This window comes from Aquila chrysaetos, chromosome 7 (assembly GCF_900496995.4).
Source record: "Aquila chrysaetos chrysaetos chromosome 7, bAquChr1.4, whole genome shotgun sequence".
NCBI lineage: Eukaryota > Metazoa > Chordata > Aves > Accipitriformes > Accipitridae > Aquila > Aquila chrysaetos.
In genome coordinates, this window is record NC_044010.1 from 10306370 (window position 1) to 10324091 (window position 17722).

At 44.5% G+C, this 17722-nt stretch overlaps 1 protein-coding gene across 2 annotated transcripts in view; it reads left to right on the top strand.

The window, feature by feature from the left end:
- Positions 1-304: 304 nt before the first annotated feature.
- ALCAM (activated leukocyte cell adhesion molecule) overlaps positions 305-17722 on the top strand; it is a 124240-nt gene continuing 106822 nt past the window's right edge. Inside the window, exon 1 of one of the 2 annotated variants that reach the window (XM_030020054.2) lies at positions 305-755. In XM_030020054.2, the coding sequence (XP_029875914.1) occupies positions 647-755 (109 nt within the window). In that variant the 5' untranslated portion in view covers positions 305-646. The remainder of the gene's footprint in view (positions 756-17722) is intronic. The other variant, XM_030020055.2, reaches the window with a different exon arrangement.

The following is a 17722-nucleotide window of genomic DNA, read 5'->3' on the forward strand; positions in this document are numbered from 1 at the left end:
CGGCTCGGCTCGCCCCGCATGCCCGCCAGCCCCGCCGCCCGGGCCCCCACTCCTCCTCCTCCTCCTCCTCCTCCTCCTCCTCCTCCTCTCCGCGGCCCCTCGCTTTCACGGCGCCGCCCGTCGCCCGGCGCAGCCCCGGGGCAGCGGCGCACCCCCCGGCCAAGCGGGGGGCCGCGTTCCCGGCGGCAAGGGCGGCTCGCAGCCCGGCGGGGCGGCGGCTCGGGCTGCCCGCGGGGCTTCCCCCGCCCCGCTGCCTGCGCGCCGTGTGGCGGGACGGCGGGGGCGGGGGCACCGGGGGGTGGGGGGGGCCGGGCCAGCGCCGCCGCCACCGCCGCCCGGCTCCGCCTTTCCCGCCGCAGCTCTCAGTCCTGGAGCGCCGCTCGGCTGCCAGAGGGAAGCGGCCACCTGCTCCGGTGCGGAGTCGCTCCTCAGCTGCGCGCCGAGAAGGGAGAGCAGCCGCCCCGCCGCCCTGCGCCCGGGAAGTTACCGCTCCTCCCGCCGCCGGGGGACAGCTGCCGCCGCCGCCTCCCGGCCTCGGAGGGGGAGAAGTCGCCGCCCCGCTCCGCCGCGAGAGGGGAAGAGCCGCCGCGGGCGCGCCGCCCCGCTCCGCCGCCGCCGCCTCCCGGTCCCGCCGCGGGCAGGCGGGATGATGGAGCCCCCCGTCGCCGCCGCCGCCCGCGCCTCCTGCCGCCGCCGCCGCCCGCTGCCGCCGCCCCTGCTCTGCCTCCTGCTCGCAGCCCTCTGCCCGCGGCCAGGTGAGCGAACGAGCGAGCGCCCGCCCGCGGGAAGGGGCGACCGCGCCGTCCCGACCGCGCGTAACTTGGCGGAGCGGAGGCCGGGGCCGCAGGTGGCGGTGCCCGCCCGCGGCTCGCTGCTGCCGGCGGGGCCGCCCGCCCGCGCCCCCTTGGCCGGAGCGCCCCGACACCTACCGCGGGGTCTCTGCGGCGGAGGTCGTTCCCGGCCGTTGGTGCCCTCCGCATCCCGTTTCGCCTCGGCGGGGAGCGGCCGGGGGCCGGTCCCCTCCTGCCCCCGCCGCCGGCCCCCGGGGAAGGCGGCCGGTGGGGCGGGCTGACGCCGCGTCTCCTGAGGGGGAGGCAGGAGCTGCCCCGGCCGTGAGGGGGGCTGAGAGGCGGCGGGAGGTGGCGGTCTCGCTTTTCCCCGTGAGAATCGCCGGTGGGGTCCCTCCGGGGCGTTGCCACCGGCCGGCCGCCGGCCGCTGCCCCCCGCGGGAGGGCGAGCCGAGGCTCGGCGCGGCGCCCGTTTCGCTTCCAGCCTGAGCGGCACGTCTCCGCAGCGAGCCGCCTCCAACTTCGGCGGTTCAGCCGCTTCTCCCCTCCCTCCCCGCCTTCAGGGCCGCCCGCCGCCGTGCCGGGCTGCCCGCGGGGCCGACGGCTGCCCGCCGCTTTCGCGCTGCTGGCGGAGCGGCGCTGGCCGGGGGCCGGTGGGTGCCCGGGGAGCGCCGTCGGTGCGATGCCGCCCGTCAGCCGGCCGGGTGCGGGCGGGAAGCGGCGGCGGGGGGGGGGGGGGGGGGGGGGAGCGGCCCCGCTGTCGGCCTCCCCGTTGCGCGGGCAGCCCGGGTCCCGCGCGTGGTGACAGCGCTGCGTGGGGTGAGGCCGCTCCGGCGGATCGGGTTCGCGTGGCTAACTTCTCTCCCCCCCTCCCCCGCTCCGCGAAAGCGCTCTCGAGGCGTTAGGGAAGCGGGAAGGCGCCGGGAGTGCTAAATACCCTAATTGTTCTGGGAATAGCTTGGCCATGAGGTGTTTGTAGGCTTTATTTTGTAAATATTGAGCGTGAAAGTGAAGTCTGAGGGAAAAGCTGTGAAGTGAGGAGTTCTGCATTCAACGCGGAAACCGTCTCATTATTCTTGTAGAAAGAGCGTCAGCCTGTGGTAACATTCTGTATTGCTTTAAGAAACGGCTTTGCCTCCCTGTGCCTGCCTTTGCAACAGCGAAGGGTTTTGCAGAAGGGTTGGGAGTTGGTGGCTTTTCATTCCTGGCCTCTGCCTTGTTATTACGTGCTCTCCGGTTAACCATTTACAGGCAGTGTGTTCTCATCGAAAGGCAAGATAAGAGCAGACCTTTTTCACTAGATGTATTTATGCTTATTTTGTACGAGCTCTAGTTAAGTAGAAAATGAGCTACAGCAAGAAAGTAAGGCTGCCAAAGCTTTAATTTCAATTAGAATAGTAAATAAGCTCCAAATGGAACCAAAAGCAATGTTGGAACCATAAGCAGTATGTCAGGCCGTTCTGCTAGGCTTTTGCTTTGGCAAATACAATGTATAATCGCTGTAGGACATAAAAATAAAATCAGTCTCGGCGGCAGAGCTTGCAAAGAATACTGGTTCCTGTGATGTAGCAAAAGTCTTCAGGAAAGATTGTTCATTTTATGAAACCTTAAAGGCATGGGGAGTATCTGGAGAGATAAGCACCTCACCTTCTAAGAAGCAAGGCTTGGCCCCTGTGGGGAGATTTATCCCAGTAAATACAAAATGATCTCGCTGATAGTGGGTGACTCTCTACTTTTTCCCATTGAAGAAAACGTGAAACCATAAAATATTTTATCTCAAGGGTTGTGTTGATGGAGGTGTATGAAGAGATGGGACTTGACCACCTATGTTCTAAATAGGTTGGAGGTAAAACCATGTACCTAGTTCCTTCTGCTCTTCATTTCTTCCTTGCCCCCTCAAGGAGAAGCTCAGGCTAACTGTGTAAGCAAATACATATGGGGAGAAACCAGCCTCACCTCAGCTTAGAAATTTTCCCTGCACTGCTGAAAATGCCTGGAAAACCTAATATAAGATTTAAACCTCTAGTTCTCTGTTTATTCTGAGGAGTATAAAAGATACTTAAATCTAAAAATATCTATTAAAAGGTGTTGATATTACTGTAGACTTCACATTTTTTCTCCGTGCCATCTCAGCTATTTTAGATGATAGCTAATTTGCTATCATCTACAACAAATTCTGGATATATTACTCTATCATGGTGCTTGGCTTTTGGGAATTCCATTTCAGGCTTGCATATGGAAAGCAATAGATAAGCTATTAAAAGCATATTAAAAGTTGGTGGGCGTCCGGTATAGATATATCCAGCAATATTCAAGCTGACTGGGGATCCTTATGAGAAATTTTCAGTTTCTTTCTTCACAGAATAAGCTGACCAGGGAGATATCCATTTAAAAAAAAAAAAAAAAAAAAAAAGGAGGGGGTCCAAGTCCGCATTTGGTACTAGGAGACTAACTCTAGGTCAGACTAAATGAGAATACCAATTAAAATCTCATACTTTTCTAGAGGAAATGACTGTATGTGAAGAGAAAGTCAGGTCTTAATCAGGAGCTTAATCATGACCTTTGTAAAGCTTCCCCCTCCCCCTGCTTTCTGGTAAATTGTAACTGTGAAGCTCAGTCTCTCATACTATGTTTTATTACTGAAGACTTGTTACATGTCGCTATATTGCGTAAGGGTAATGAGACTGTAATGTGTAGTCTTGTCATTCACATGACACTTACTGTGTTCTCACTCCTGACTATGTTCTTTTGCCTGGTATATCTGGTGTGACATTCATCTAGGGAAACTGGTTTTCTGTATTAAGATCTGAAGTTCACATGGGTTTTCTGAAACTCCAGTCAGGAAACGTCTGCACCATGTATATATGTTTCGATATGCTATGTGTCTGTGGTCCAGTACACAGGTGTAGCAAAGCCAGACTCATTTTTAAGTGAGCTATAAGTTGTTAAATCGTTTGCTTTGGGAAGTGTCTGATATGTTTAAAAAATTTTTTGGTTTTTTTTTTTTTTTTCCCTTTTTGGTGTGAATATGCTGGAAAAGTCTCTCAACATAAATTATTCTTCTTCTTGTGCTCTCCCCTCCTCTGCTGGGTTTCTAGCACTTCTCATAAGGCAGAGGGCAACAACAGAAAACATCCAGGTCTGTAAATCTCTGAAATTTCAGCCCATTGATTTTTACTGGAGAATATATATGTTGTTGTGTTCGTGAAATAAATACCTCTGTTGTAAGTCATATTTAATTCCAAGATATCTTATTTCCACTTTCCAACCTGTGTAAGAGTAATACCCTTCCTTACAGTACCATCCATTCTCCTTCCTGAAAGTAACCTAGGATGCTAATGTGTAATCCCAGGGTAAATAGTTTCAGCTGTCTTTGTAGTAGAAGTTAAGCTATTTATGGGCTTATTTCCAGCAGAAAGTTTTGGGGAGCAGAATCTCTACATATTTATGCAAGGTGACACATGAAGGGGAAAATAAAGAAAATAACAGTAAGTGTTTTATATAATGCAGATTACAACTGTGTGACCAGGATAAACCTATCTTCTCTATTTTCTTCAAAATATCCTACTTCTGTAGTGTGGCTTATAGTCTTAAGCTGTAAGAGTGCTCACTGCAGATTTCCATGATGTCATATCTGATTACATATGGTGCAGAAGGACCTCATATAAAAACAATATTACTGTACTGGCAATAGCTTTAATGTGTTGGCTGGTCATACCTCATCACAGCATCATGGGCTTTTCGTAGGTTCCTACCACAGGGACTTTCTGGAGAATATTTTTTGTTGAAGTGGTTTTGGACTGGTTGAGTGAAACAAAAGTGGATTGCTGAATAGGAAGCCAGCTATGGAGGAGCTGAGCCTACCTGTATGTACTTTGAGCCTATTAACACGTGAGATTACAGAATATGCGAACTTTACAGTAGCTATAATTTGTCATTGGATCTCCTAAGACTAGATGATCAATATTCAGTTTCCCCTTTTTGTGACCTGCACTACATGACTATAGTATGATGGTCACAGATAAGCTGGCTCAAGGTCTGGTCTGCAGTACTTGTTGCATGGCTGTTTCACATGTGGGAGGTTTGTGGGTTTTTTTGTTTGTTTTTTTTTTTTGTTTTTGTTTTTTTTTTATACTACCATGCTGGTTGTGGAAACTGTTTTTTTTCACATCACTAGCAGTATGGTTGTTTTAGTATGGTCTTGTTTAGTTCTGCAAACTCTGTTACAGGGCTAGACTTTACGTATTGGTTTTTGAGAGATACTGCCGTATCTAAAAACCATAATCTTCAGGCTCTCTGTTCAGTGCTCCTCAAGGTTCCTCTGGGTTGGCTAGTGTATAGCTTTTTCCTCTGGTAATATAATCATTTTTTATTAGAAAATGCGTGTAAACTGCAAGGCCACGCTTGTAAGAGAATTGAGGACCTGTTGCAACGTGCTGTTTTCTCTTGAGTTCCTCTGCTTTCAAGAAAAATAGTTACGCTTCCATGCACTGATGCTCAAATGAGAGACTCTTCAAGAACTGTAAATGCTGTAGGGTGATAATTAGAATTGACTCGAGCAGAACGTGATTTTTCCAGGAAAAACTGAATATTAACAACTCCCATTGATTGGAAATTGTTGAGCATTATCTTCCCTGAAGACAAGGCTTTGACCTACGTGTTCTTTATCTTGGTATCTTTTCTTTAATAAGAACAGGATGAATACTAAAGGAGGCTGTACATTCCTGTCTTTAATATGCTTGAAAATGAATCTTACCTTACAGAGAGGAGATTGCAGTACAATTAGTATGCTGACAATCCACTACCAGCAGCGATCGGATCAAGTTTCTTCCTTTTTTTCTTTTCTGGTTTTGTTTTGGTTTTCTTCCCCAATGTATTTTATTGAGGATGGCTTGAATTGCAGTTTGTCCCACACCAGCAGATGTTAATCTATTGCTCCAAAGTGGCGGCTTTTTTGAGGAATACCTGCCTAGCTTAAGATTAAATTGCTTTTCTTATCATGCATATAGGTCTCCAGAAAGGCAAATAAATATTTACTTATTAAAACAACTGCTGTTTCTACTGAACTGGTATTTTTGTTGTTGATAAGAAATATGCCTCTTCTGGGAGGTAAAAAAAAGAGAAAGTGATAAAACAGTGGAGAGAGCGCTCCTGCAGCTTTAGGGTATGATTTTTAGAGGTTATCAGGGGTTAGAACAGTTTTGTAACGTTTGGTTAGAAAGCATTTGAAGTGCTTTCAATAGCAGTGGAAATACTAAGCTGTTCCCTTGATAACAAGCAAAAAGTGCATTCCGTGATTTAATGAGTGTTTCAGCAGTCTATATGTCCATATTATCTGTTTTCAATTAGGTTGTACTCTGTATAATTAACCCCTTATTGAGAAGAAAAACTTCAAATGCTTGAACCACATTCGTGCATTGCGTTTTGTGCTGTCACAGCCCCTTCTGTAGCACCTTCTGCCATTGTTAAACATGGGTATTGGTCACAGCTGTTTTGCTCCTGAGGGAAAGCTCTCAAACATCAGTCAAGTTTTAAACATCTCTTCAGGTCTCATGGACAGCAGAAGTCCCCAGGGCTGAAGCCCTGGCAGGTTGGTGACATTTTGGCATGTGTGAGAAGCTCTGTGTGGTGGCTGTCCCCTTCCCTTGGCTAGCTCTCTCATACAGTGTACCTGGTGGGTGCATCCCAGCTGCCCGGGCTGGAAAGTTTTGGGTTTTAAAAGAGATCATTGATTCTGACCGTAGTTGGCATCTTTTAAACTTGAAGAGATATTGGCAGCTAATTCAATAGAGGGAGCTCCGCTACCTTACTGCTAGAAGCAGCGCATCTCTGCTTTTCCCAGACTTCTGGCTTCAGCTTGAAAGTTATGTTAAAAGTCTTTTGTTTCTTCGCAGTGTTCTGTGGTGCCAGGCTTTGTTTCTGAAAGCATCTTACTTTCATCACAGGCTTCCTGTTGCATGAAGGAGAAGGAAGGACAAATCTGAATCACGTAATAGGCAAAGCCAAAAAGATGACTCAGTTAGAGATACTTCTCTTCTGCAGCAAGGCATTGTGTGTGTTTTAAATGGATATGTTGCAGAATCAGGTTTTGAAATGACCTTTCCTTGCCTGGGCGGGGGGAGGCGGCATCATGGAGGAACTAAAAAAGAATTAGAGTAAAAAGAGGGTACTTTCCAGGGATGAAATGGGCCAAGAGTGGTGTTGCATGAAATAGGGTACAAACAGGATAAAGGAATGATGGCACTAGATAGATTGTTGTGGCAAGAGAAAGGCAGAATGTTTCCAATAAGATGTATTAAGTAGGACCTTTATTTAACAAAAGCGATTCTTCCAGTACGTTCTTCTAGGATCATAAAGGAAAACTGGAATATGTATGCCGTTCTGTAAACAGAGTCTGGATTCTGGGCTATTGTAAAAGAAAGTCAGCTTAAGTATGTGCTTGTATGCTTTTAACTCATTCTGTGTCTCTAATACAGAAACAGGTAAATACAGAAAGCCAATAACTGTTCTGCAAACCTAGGACTTTATATTTTAATTGCATCATTTTCTGTTTAAAATATTATTTCTCATCAGACTATTTTGACATTAATTATGAAGCCCCATTAAGGACCAGCCCTTTCTTAAATAAATAAATAAATCCTTTAAATCGAGTCGCCTTCGAGTAAACTTGTAATGAACTCGGCATTATTCTTCAATCAGATTAATCCTGCACAAATGCCCTTTATCATTTGACTTGCTGCAGAAGTTGCATATTTTTTCCTAATTTTTCAATTTAACTCAAGAAAATAACCATAGATATTGGATAACAAAACAGATGTAGCTTGTATACAGCTACATTTAAATGTGGCATTTTATACGACTGACTGACTTATTTCAGGTCTTTGTTGTTTTTTTTTTAATGTGACTTTTGGGGGTTTTCTTTAGAAAGTGGAACAACTTATTTTTCAAGATCTCGCTGTGGAGTTGAGTGAATTTATCATGCTGGCCAGGAAGAATTGCTAAGGCTCATATTTTAGAAAGACGAGAGGGTTGATGCAGTTCATCTGTGAGGTGGAATGGTAAATGTTCACATAAGACTCTAACTGGGTAGCTTACGGAGAATACCTGTTTGAACTGGGCTTAAAAATGGACAGTTGAATGCAAGTGTGAGGTTTTAATGTTATTTGTGAGATGTGGTTCTTTAATTGCAGTTTCTGAATTATTTTGCTGTTGATTATCTAGAGTATTAGCCTAGGTATTACTCCATTTTGGTGCGGAATTTTGTTTCATGAAATGTAGAAACCAGCATGCATTTAGCTAAGTGAGTTCTGTGACTCATCCAGAAAAAGTCGTGTTTGTTTGTTGGCTTATTCTAGTTGTTTTGGAGAGCAGAGATGAACTTAATGGCCTACATCTACAAAGCCATACATGGAAGAGAAAAAGAAGGATGAAGAATGGAATATTTAGGGAGGATTTGGGGAACTTCAGTGTAGCTGTTTAACTTCAGAAGAGAGAAGGATTCTGAATAGATTCCTTCAGTCCTGATACTGCACATCAAGTTGTATAACAAGTGCTTTCATATAGAGAAGATGATAGGGTAAGTATTATCTTAGAATTCACTCATTGACACAGCATTATGGGATTTGCTTTCTCAAATTAGGGAAGTTGAAAGTTTCTGACACTGCCAACAAAGTCATGTGCTGACAACTGGTGACGTAAATCAAGAAAACATTTGCATCTTATACTTGACAGCTTGAAAGGTTAGCAAGGGGATAATTTTTCCAACTTTAATTCATGACTGAGATTTTTGTCAAGTCTGTTTAACATTACTCCTCAGTTCTCAAACTACTGCACGACTTACTGCTAATCTTGTACCCTATCTACAAACAGAAGCAATAAAGAAGTCAGCATTACGAATGTCCCACCAGCTTCCGTTTATGAGTGAATTACATTTCTTACTATTGTGTTTCTGCACAGACAAGAGTGCAGACAGTTCTACTGTTTAAAACAGTCACCAATATGTAAGGAAATAATGACAGTGACTTCGTGTTGCATAAATTTACATTTTGCATCTTTGTCTTCAGTATAAGTACATTTTTTTGTTAAATATTTAAAACTTCCAGAAAATGTTTTGCTCTAGTAGTTTAGCTCTTGACATGGCTTCTGTAACAGGGCTTTGCCTCTTGGAGGGGTAACTGTTCCACAGTTCAGTTTGACCTTGCTCATCGCACTACTGTTGAATGATGCAACAGGTTCTGTCTTAGCTTTGAAGTTTAAGTCCTTAGTATAACCTTTACCCTAAAGGTTTAACCCCAGTTAACGTGTGGTGCCCCACAGCAGCAAATTCCTAAGTGTCTACGTGAATCTCTGATGTCGGAGTGAGGCTTCTGAAATTTTACCTGCAGGTTTGTCAAGGGTCAGGTTCTGGTATTTCATCCAGACTCAGTTGTATCTGCAGGTCATTTCTTGTTGTTGCTTATCACTTTCTCAAGTACCCTGCAGTGTTAAATCCAAAACTTCTGCACAGCTTCTGGGGGTGGCAGGGGGAGGACTCTAAAGCTTTTGAGATAGTGGAAAATAAGTGGCATGTTGCAAGGGTGATAACCATGGATGTAGAAACAGCAGGTTAACCATTTTTTAATTTAGATTCACAGAATTTATTTGGCATCTTCGATGCATCTTAACATGGTGTATGCCTGCTTTGTTAGAAAGAAAGTTCTTTCCTTATCTCAAAAGAGCCATAAGCCCTTGGTGTCTGCAGCCACAAGGAAGCCGCTATAGGACCAGGGAAGGCAAACTTTCTGGCCTATGCATCAAAATGGTGGTATATCGGAGGGCCATAAGAGATGTATTATGTCTGCCTGAGAGCCAAAGGGATAGGAGTGGGGGGAATGAGAGTTGTGTTTTTTCAGAGGTCTTGTCATGGGAGTGGGGCTGTAGCTGGGTGTTGGGGCATGCTGGCAGCGTTAGGCTCTGCAGAGCCGGCTGGCTGTCATCGTCCCGCAGACGGGGGGACTTGGAGCACCACTCCAGCCACGGTGGCAGCATGGCTTGGTGAGGGCAGCTTTGGAGTTACTCTTGGACAGCACGCAACTCCAGAGCCAGAGGTCAGAAACTCTCTGTAATGGTGGTCACCTATAGTGTCCATGGTGGCTGCTTCCTTGCCACTACATAAGAGGGGAAGGAAAGGGTCTGTATTCTTCCCAAGCATGAGAAATTCCCTCCTTTTGCTGGGGGCATGCTTACCCTCTGAACTGATGCAGAGAGGTATCTGCTTACTTTAGGGGCATCCCACTTTTTGTCCCGCTCTGAATGGTGTGCAAAGCACTCTCTGGGTCCCTTTTTAATCATGAGGTCCATCTGCAAGTACAGCAGCGATAAGGAAGGATGGACTTCAGGATATTCGGTATGCTCGCGATCTTTGCCTCTCTTTCCATTGCATCAGTGGCACAGGGCATAGAGGAATGAATAACGCAGTGTTTCTTTAATGAATGCTGAATGGCTGAGTGAGCTGCCAGAAGCTTTATCCAGAAAGAAGCAGGGTGTTGTGAGGGGCGATATCCGCACCCGGAGGAGGAGAGGCAGGTGAATTGTTTTTAGCTGGAATTCATGGTCCAGTTTTTTTAGATGCAGGAGTAGTTTTGAAGACTGAAGTTGATGGTTCAGCTCAAAAGCTTGTTAATTTTTCTGGGCGGAAGTAGTGCTTTTCAACTGTTTCTTGAAGTGAATTATTGTTGAAGTTCTATATATGGTTACTTCTGAGGGCCATGTATAAGCTTCACATTTGGAAGTTTTGCGTAAGTACATATAAAAACCTCACCCACTTGGTATGGTGGGGTGCTTTTTCTTGGGGTGTGGATTCTAATTCACAAAAACCTCATAAATAGCTTGCTTTTTCTTGCTTTTCGAATGTTTGCTAGTGTTCCTTCGAGGTGTCATCATCTGTAAACAGCAATGATTGTTCTGAGAAGCTTTTCATGTAAGCATGAAAGAGCTGAGCATGCCAGGGACCATGACTCCTTGTGAGGAGGCTCTCTTCATGCAATAGGATAAATATTTGTTACTTTTTTGGACATACTGTACAGCACAGACTTTTTTTCGTAACCGCAGAAGGAGGTTGGTGTCTCATAGTCTGCCAGTTCTGTGACAGAGTGTGGTAAACTCTGCATAAAACTTGAGGGACCCTGTTAATTGAAAATGGTAATAGAAGCTTTAAGGGGAGTATTGCAATGAAAATCTTTATTTTCATGCTAAACATTTTTGTAAAGTCTCCATGGAGTTTTTTGGTGGGGGTTTTGGTGGTTTTGTTGTTTTGGTTTTTTCTTTTCTTTCTTTAAAGGTGAACCATTACTCCATCTTTAGGAAAGGAGGGAAAGATAGGTACTAGGAAAAAAAAAGTTTTATCCAGGCTTGTGTTAATTCCAGGTGTGAGATTAAGGCCTAAATCTTCCATCTGCTAAAAAAATGCTCAGCTTGGCAGTTTTGCATTATCTTCCTCAATGGCAACTTTAAAGGAAAAAAACCCCACAAAGTTTCTTTGCTTCCCTCTGCTCAGGGAAGAGTGAGGACTGGATGTGGGTTGAGGGTTGGTTTTTTTTGTTTGTTTGTTTGGGTTTTTTTGTGTTTGTTTTTTTTAATATCATTTAATGAAAGAGGAAAGTGATCAATGGTCTGTGGAGTAAGTGGCATTGTATGCCAGGCTTTTCTAACAGTGATGTTTGTAGACAGAAGGGAACTGTTGTGAATTGGGACTGAGAGTGACTTGGGAGAGCCACCTTTTCCTTGGACATGTCAGCACTCCCAAGCTGTTAAGTCACAGTGGAAGTACTACAGCATGCATTTCATTTAAGAGGATTTGAATGAATCATAGAATCGTTTAGGTTGGAAAAGGCCTTTAAGATCGAGTCCAACCATCAACCCAACATCACCATGCCCACTAAACCATGTCGTGAAGCGCCTCGTCTACGAGTTGTTTTTTTTTAACACCTCCAGTGATGGTGACACCACTGCTTCCCTGGGCAGCCTGTTCCAATGCCTGACAACGCCAAGTGGTCTGACCTAAACTCTGGTACTCCAGTGGTGAAAAAAATGATTTGAGTTTTATGTTTCTTGTGGCATTTGCTTGAGCTACACATCAAACAGTGAACGCTTTGCAGCCTTTGGCTGCTTGGTAGTACTTTAGTTGCAACTTCAAGGCTAGAAAATTTTGTATGGGCTACTCCTGCAATGGATGCGCATCCTTGGTAGTTGCTATTGCCAACATGCTGATAGTGAGTCTGCAATGCTTAACCTTGTGCAAATTATATTTGCAGATATACCAGATGAATTGTATGTTAAAGAGCTCTCCCTGTGTCAGGGGTAGCCAAACTTTGCCCTGCAAGGCTCAGAGGGTGGGAATTACTGTGTGATCTGAACCTGAACAGCACATGTCGAGGTCAGAAAGCTCAGGGAGGTCCAAATCCCGCCAGGACTTGGAGCAGGAGCTGTGTTTCCTCTGAGACAGTATTTCTTCCCTCTGTTGCAGGAAAGGACTAGGCTGAGTGTTTAGCGACTCTCAAGGCAGCCTGGCAGTGTCAGCCAGCACCAGCAGCTACTGCTGCAGCTGAGGAGCATCAGTGGCTGCATGATTTAGCCCTGGGACTGAGCCCTTGTGTGGGCTTTAACTGTGCCTTCCAGATACTGCGTTTTGTATATCGCTGGGTGTGATTTCTTCTACTGATGACACACCCAAGTGGAGGTTTAAAATTTTGTGAAGTGAGTTGGCTTGCAGATTCACACTGAAAAAGTTGCTGCTTTTCTGCCATGTTATTTGGAGGGGAGTCTGAACTTGTCTTTCCGAGATCATAGGAAAGGGAAAAAGATACAAAAATGGAATACTGAAATTCTTACCCACTGCTTTTTATTCTTTTTGCATCTGATGTTTAAGAAAAAAAAGCATAAGATCTTTGGTTTAAAGAAAACAAAATAACATAATAGAGGCATTTTTTATTTATAAACTGCACTTGAACATCAAAAGATACTTGGGAACATTTCAGTCTGAGAAATAGAAAATACTTTTTGCTAGCATATTGTTTGCTAAACTTCACTGTGTCATTGACTAGTATATGTCTCTGATCTGTAGGTTTCAGAGCGCGAAGACTTTAGAGGTAAGAACAATTAAGGAAAGCTAGAGTATTTAGAATTGCAAGAACAGCACTTTGAATCTTGATGGGGTGTATTAATGTGAAAAGGAAGATGGATTGGTTTTATACTTAAAAGTTCCATTTTCTCCCACTGCTCTGTAAGCAAATGTTTTGGCTGGAGCACATACGAACTAGCTGAAAGAGAAGTTTGCTGTCAGTAGTAATCAATGATCGGGCCAAAGACACGGATCAGCACCTCTGCAGGGAGTGGCATACACAAATATAAAAAGGCAAATAGCTTACTTCCAGCATGTTAAACCAGGTATATCCCTAAAGCCTGTGAAAAGAAATAATGTGGCAAAATCATGGAATGGGGGCTTTGCAACAGAAACCGGGGAGGAAGTGTCATTTGGGAAGGCCTGTAGAAGGACGGTGCCTGGACAGGAGGGGTAGCCATTTTGATGGCAAGGAGGAGCTGCAGCTGGCACGAGTGAGACTTGCCCATCTCACGGGCGTGAGTTTCCAGCGAACAGTGAGCTGAACCTGAGGGGAACTCGGCTTTTGGATCACATCCACTGCCGCTGCAGAGGCAGTGGGAAGTGGTGTTTGCGGGGGAGAGCGGGCGGGCGGCGGCAGGAGGAAGGAAGCCGAGGGCCCCAGCCACAGCCGTGCAGAGCCAGTGTGTGCTACCTCTTTCCCTTGTGTGGCCGGCAGGCCTGTGGAGGCAGAAGTCTGGATGGAGGAGGAAAGTCATCTGCACAGAAAGGGCAGCTGGATTTTTGCTTGCAAGTGAAACCAGTTGCAAAGGGAGAACAGAAAGCTTTCTGGAAAATGGCGGGGTTAAGGAGAACCCTCGATAAGAGTATTTTGAGGGAGAGGAGCAGGAGCAGGTAGGAAAGACACCAGAGAGCGGGGGGAAACCAAATTTCAAGATACACAGTGCTGCTTTTCCCTGCCTATATCACCACACGCTTTCCTGGGTTTGGCAGTTACTCTGCCTCCTCCTTTTCCTTTCAGCTGCTGTAATTAGCAGGCCATCCCCCTTGGTCAAGACCATGTACTGCCACGCCACCGTACTCGGCGCTTCATGTTCCCTTCTTGTCAGCCATACAATTTAGCGTCATTTCCTGCCTCGGGAAGACATCTGCTTCCCCCCCCCAGGGATTTCTCAAAGCTCAAGTGCTCCTACCCTGGGCTTACATGGCCTGTGCTCCTAGGGCGACTGCCTGGACTAACACACCCTTTCTGGACAACCTCCCCTCTCCGTTCTTGGGTCGGTACAGATAACCCGAAAAGCTGTTCGTGCTGACAGTCTTTTTTTTTTGTGTGTGTGTGTGGGAAACCCTGAATGTTTTCTTTGAGTCCTCATAAGAGGCTTGGTGTATGAGGTAATGTGTCAGGGAAAGAGTGTCATGTGCTGAGCATAATCACTCGGTGACCTAAATGTCTGTCTCTGTCCTGTTGAGCTATCGGACGTTCTCCGGAGTAACGTGCACCTTATGCTGTGGTCATTCAACATGGTCAAGAAACTTGGTCTCTGGAACAAAGCAGCCTATAGTCTTACAATGCATTTTTACCAGTTCCGAAGAAATCTAACATTAGTTGTTTAATATGAATGTTTAATATGAATATGTGTGACCCACTGCTGCTGAAATTGCAACTGTCAACCATTTTTCTAGTCTGAGCCTTTTCATGCTGTGTCTATAACTGAGGTGGGGAGCATCAGACTGTAGTAGTTGACAGATGCTATAAACCTACAACAGCAATTGTGCTAAGTCACAAAATCCAGAAATTAAGCTAACGCAACAGTTCTGGGCCATGATCCAGCATGTGTCTGAACACCTAGCTTTGAAATTATTCAAGTATTTAAATATATTCTTATGGACCTAATTTTTAGGCTAGAAGTAGCAGGGTCCCTACAGAGGGGGGCCCAGGAGGACACGGTAAGATGTAAGTGATGGCGTAGAGGCCGTTAGGCTCCTGGATACTCTCTGTGAGTCATAGCATGTTTCTGCTCCTTGCAGAGGATGTCTGGCTAGCACAGCTCGCAGAGAAATGGTTTAGGTAGGGGGTTGATCTAGTTCAGTGTTCTCAAGTGTGATGCAAGTTCACCTCTTTGGCTGACTTTTTAAGCCTCTGTTTTTAAATTGCACACACATGATTCTTCCATCTATAAAATATAATATGAGAGGCTTTTTTTTTTTTTTGTGCCTGTCAGCAGGGAATATGCAGCTTACTAAGCTTTCTTGAGTAGAATTTTAAATGGAGAAAATGCTTCTATATAAACTGAGATTATCTCATCACAATATTTTTATGATTGTTAATTAAAATGTGAGGAAATCCTTTCGAGCAGATTTGCAGTTTTGAGACTTTTACGAGACTTAACATGAGATCTATTTTTATAGTTATGCCTTCTTATTAGTTTTGAGATTAGGATATGCTTAAATGCATGGCTATCAAATCCTGTGATGATTACTTGTTTATTTTGCAGTGTAGACTAATTCTGTTATGGTCCCATTCATGTGTTGTTTGTGTCCCACTTTTCAATGAGATATTGTAGTGCCTTATTGTTATTGCTATTTAAAATAAACTCCCAGAATAGTTTTAATTTGGACTTGTTTTGTTTTTTTTAATATTAACTTTCAGTGAAGCATATTTTGTTAGATTACTGTGAATAATGACCATTTAGGTTGTTCCAACTCCTGGAAATTCATTTTCATCAGACTGGAAGACTGTAAAATGTAAATGAAGAAAGGATGACCACGACTAGCTACAAGAGACTTAAATCATTAAAAAATTGCCTTGACATAAGTGGAAACCTGTAAAATCTTGGCTCACAGTGCATAAAATTGTGATAGGAAGCAAGACCTATAGGAAGTTTACTGGGAGAAAGTGGGAGTTATTAAACACCAATGTGTGCTCTGTTCTATTTGCAGCAGACAGGCATGTCAGTGGAAGATTGATTTTTAGGCAGGTGCTTTCGACTTGAACTTGTGCTCAGGCTAAAGAAAGAATTGGAGTGAAGATTTGAATGGGGTTAAACAAATATATATATATATTTTTTGCCTTGCTCTAACCATGCCTGTAATAGCATGATGACATGAATCTTTTAATCACAGGCACATCTGTCATCTCAGACAACACCTCGGAGCTGTTTGATTGCAGAATTTCCCAGTCTAGGAATAATGAAGGCACAGAGAAATGTGATCAGCTGTAAATTGTGAAGGAAGTCAGAGTCCATCAGAAGTGAGTGTGATGAGGATTCAGTCTTCTGCTTTGACCTATTTGTGTTAGTGACCATGTGGAAAGCCTTGTGCTCTAGGCCAGTAGGAGACTATGTAAAGGAGAGAAGGATGTTCTTTTTTTCCTTGTGGATCATTAAACACAAGTTTGGGGTTTTTTTGTGAATATCTAGAGAGGAAACACATCAGATAAAGTATTGGGTAGAATAATCAGGGCTAATTATCTTACAGACTTTAAAGGGTGTATTTTATGAGAGGATCACATTGCTCAAGAATATAATGCGTGTTTCCCTGATGCTTCTAAACTAGCCCAGGCACTAGCATGGATGCATTTACGTGAGCAGACTGCATTGTCAAAAGCAAAGCGAGGGAGAGGAAGAAGGAGGGAGAATTGTTTGTTATGCTGGCAGGAATACACATGCTGATGCGAGCTGTGTTTATATTAGCAGAGTATTCTGATACAGCTAATTAATCAGAATTTGTCTACCAAACTATGCCTCAGAGATTATAGTCCTTTTGCAGGTGTTGAAGGAGAAAACAGAGAATGGTTGGAGTCTCACTGTTGCTGATGTTTAATAGAGGAAATATGTTAAAGGAGTTGTGGCTTTTATTTTTCCATAAGCACATGGAGAAAAATGAGAACAGGAGTTGAAACAAGAAGAAATGAGAAGGGAATGCAGAAAACTTTTAAGACAATAAGTGGAAGAAATAAAGGCTGGAGTGGTTTTTGTGTGTCTTGTGAGAGAAAGTCATTAAAGGTGGTGGAGAGGTGGACATCTGTCTTTATCTTCAGAGCTGTGGAAGTAGCATGCCCGTTCCCTTTTGGTCCTGCCAGAGCTCTGGGTGCTCTCTCAGTGGTGGTGCCAGGAGAAACACAGGATTACAAGATTTGCCAGATCTGTGACACAAATCTGCTTGGGAGACTTGTGGGACAGTGATTTACGATTGCTCCTGACTCCTAGATTCCCTCCCAGGGAAGTAACTGCATCTCATTTTGTCTTGGGTCATTTACCCAGAAATAACACCAAATACACTGAAGTAGTCAATATAATTTTTTTGCAGCAATTTTAGTTCAGTCTTCATTCATACAGGGAAAGTAGTCAGTGAAAGAAATTTAACTGTTAGATTAAAATATCAATGTTTCACATACAGGCTTTCATATCAGTGCTATTGGATGCATACTGAAAGCAAGAATCAATTATATAGCTCTGCTTATCAGAAGTTAGCAAATAGTAAATGCAGTTTCATTTTTATAATCAATTACCTAGCCCTGAAACTTGTTAGCAAAGGTTAGAAGCTGTAATAATTTTCACTAAATGCCTACACATTATCTTGGTGTATTTCTACACACTGCGGTTTAGGGAGATGAGGGAGAAATGTTTCTCTTCCCTGAAGTCTTTTAAAATTGGCTTGTGAAAGATGAGGATCAAGCCGTTCAATTTCTAAGCACAATTTGCATTCATCCCACCATGAAAATGATGGTGTATACATTCTTGTTAGTCAAACACTTTTTTTTTTTTTTTTTTTTTCCTCACTTGTAAGCATAGATTACTTTACTTTCAGCTTTGTGAGTTTAAGGGAGGTTTGCATC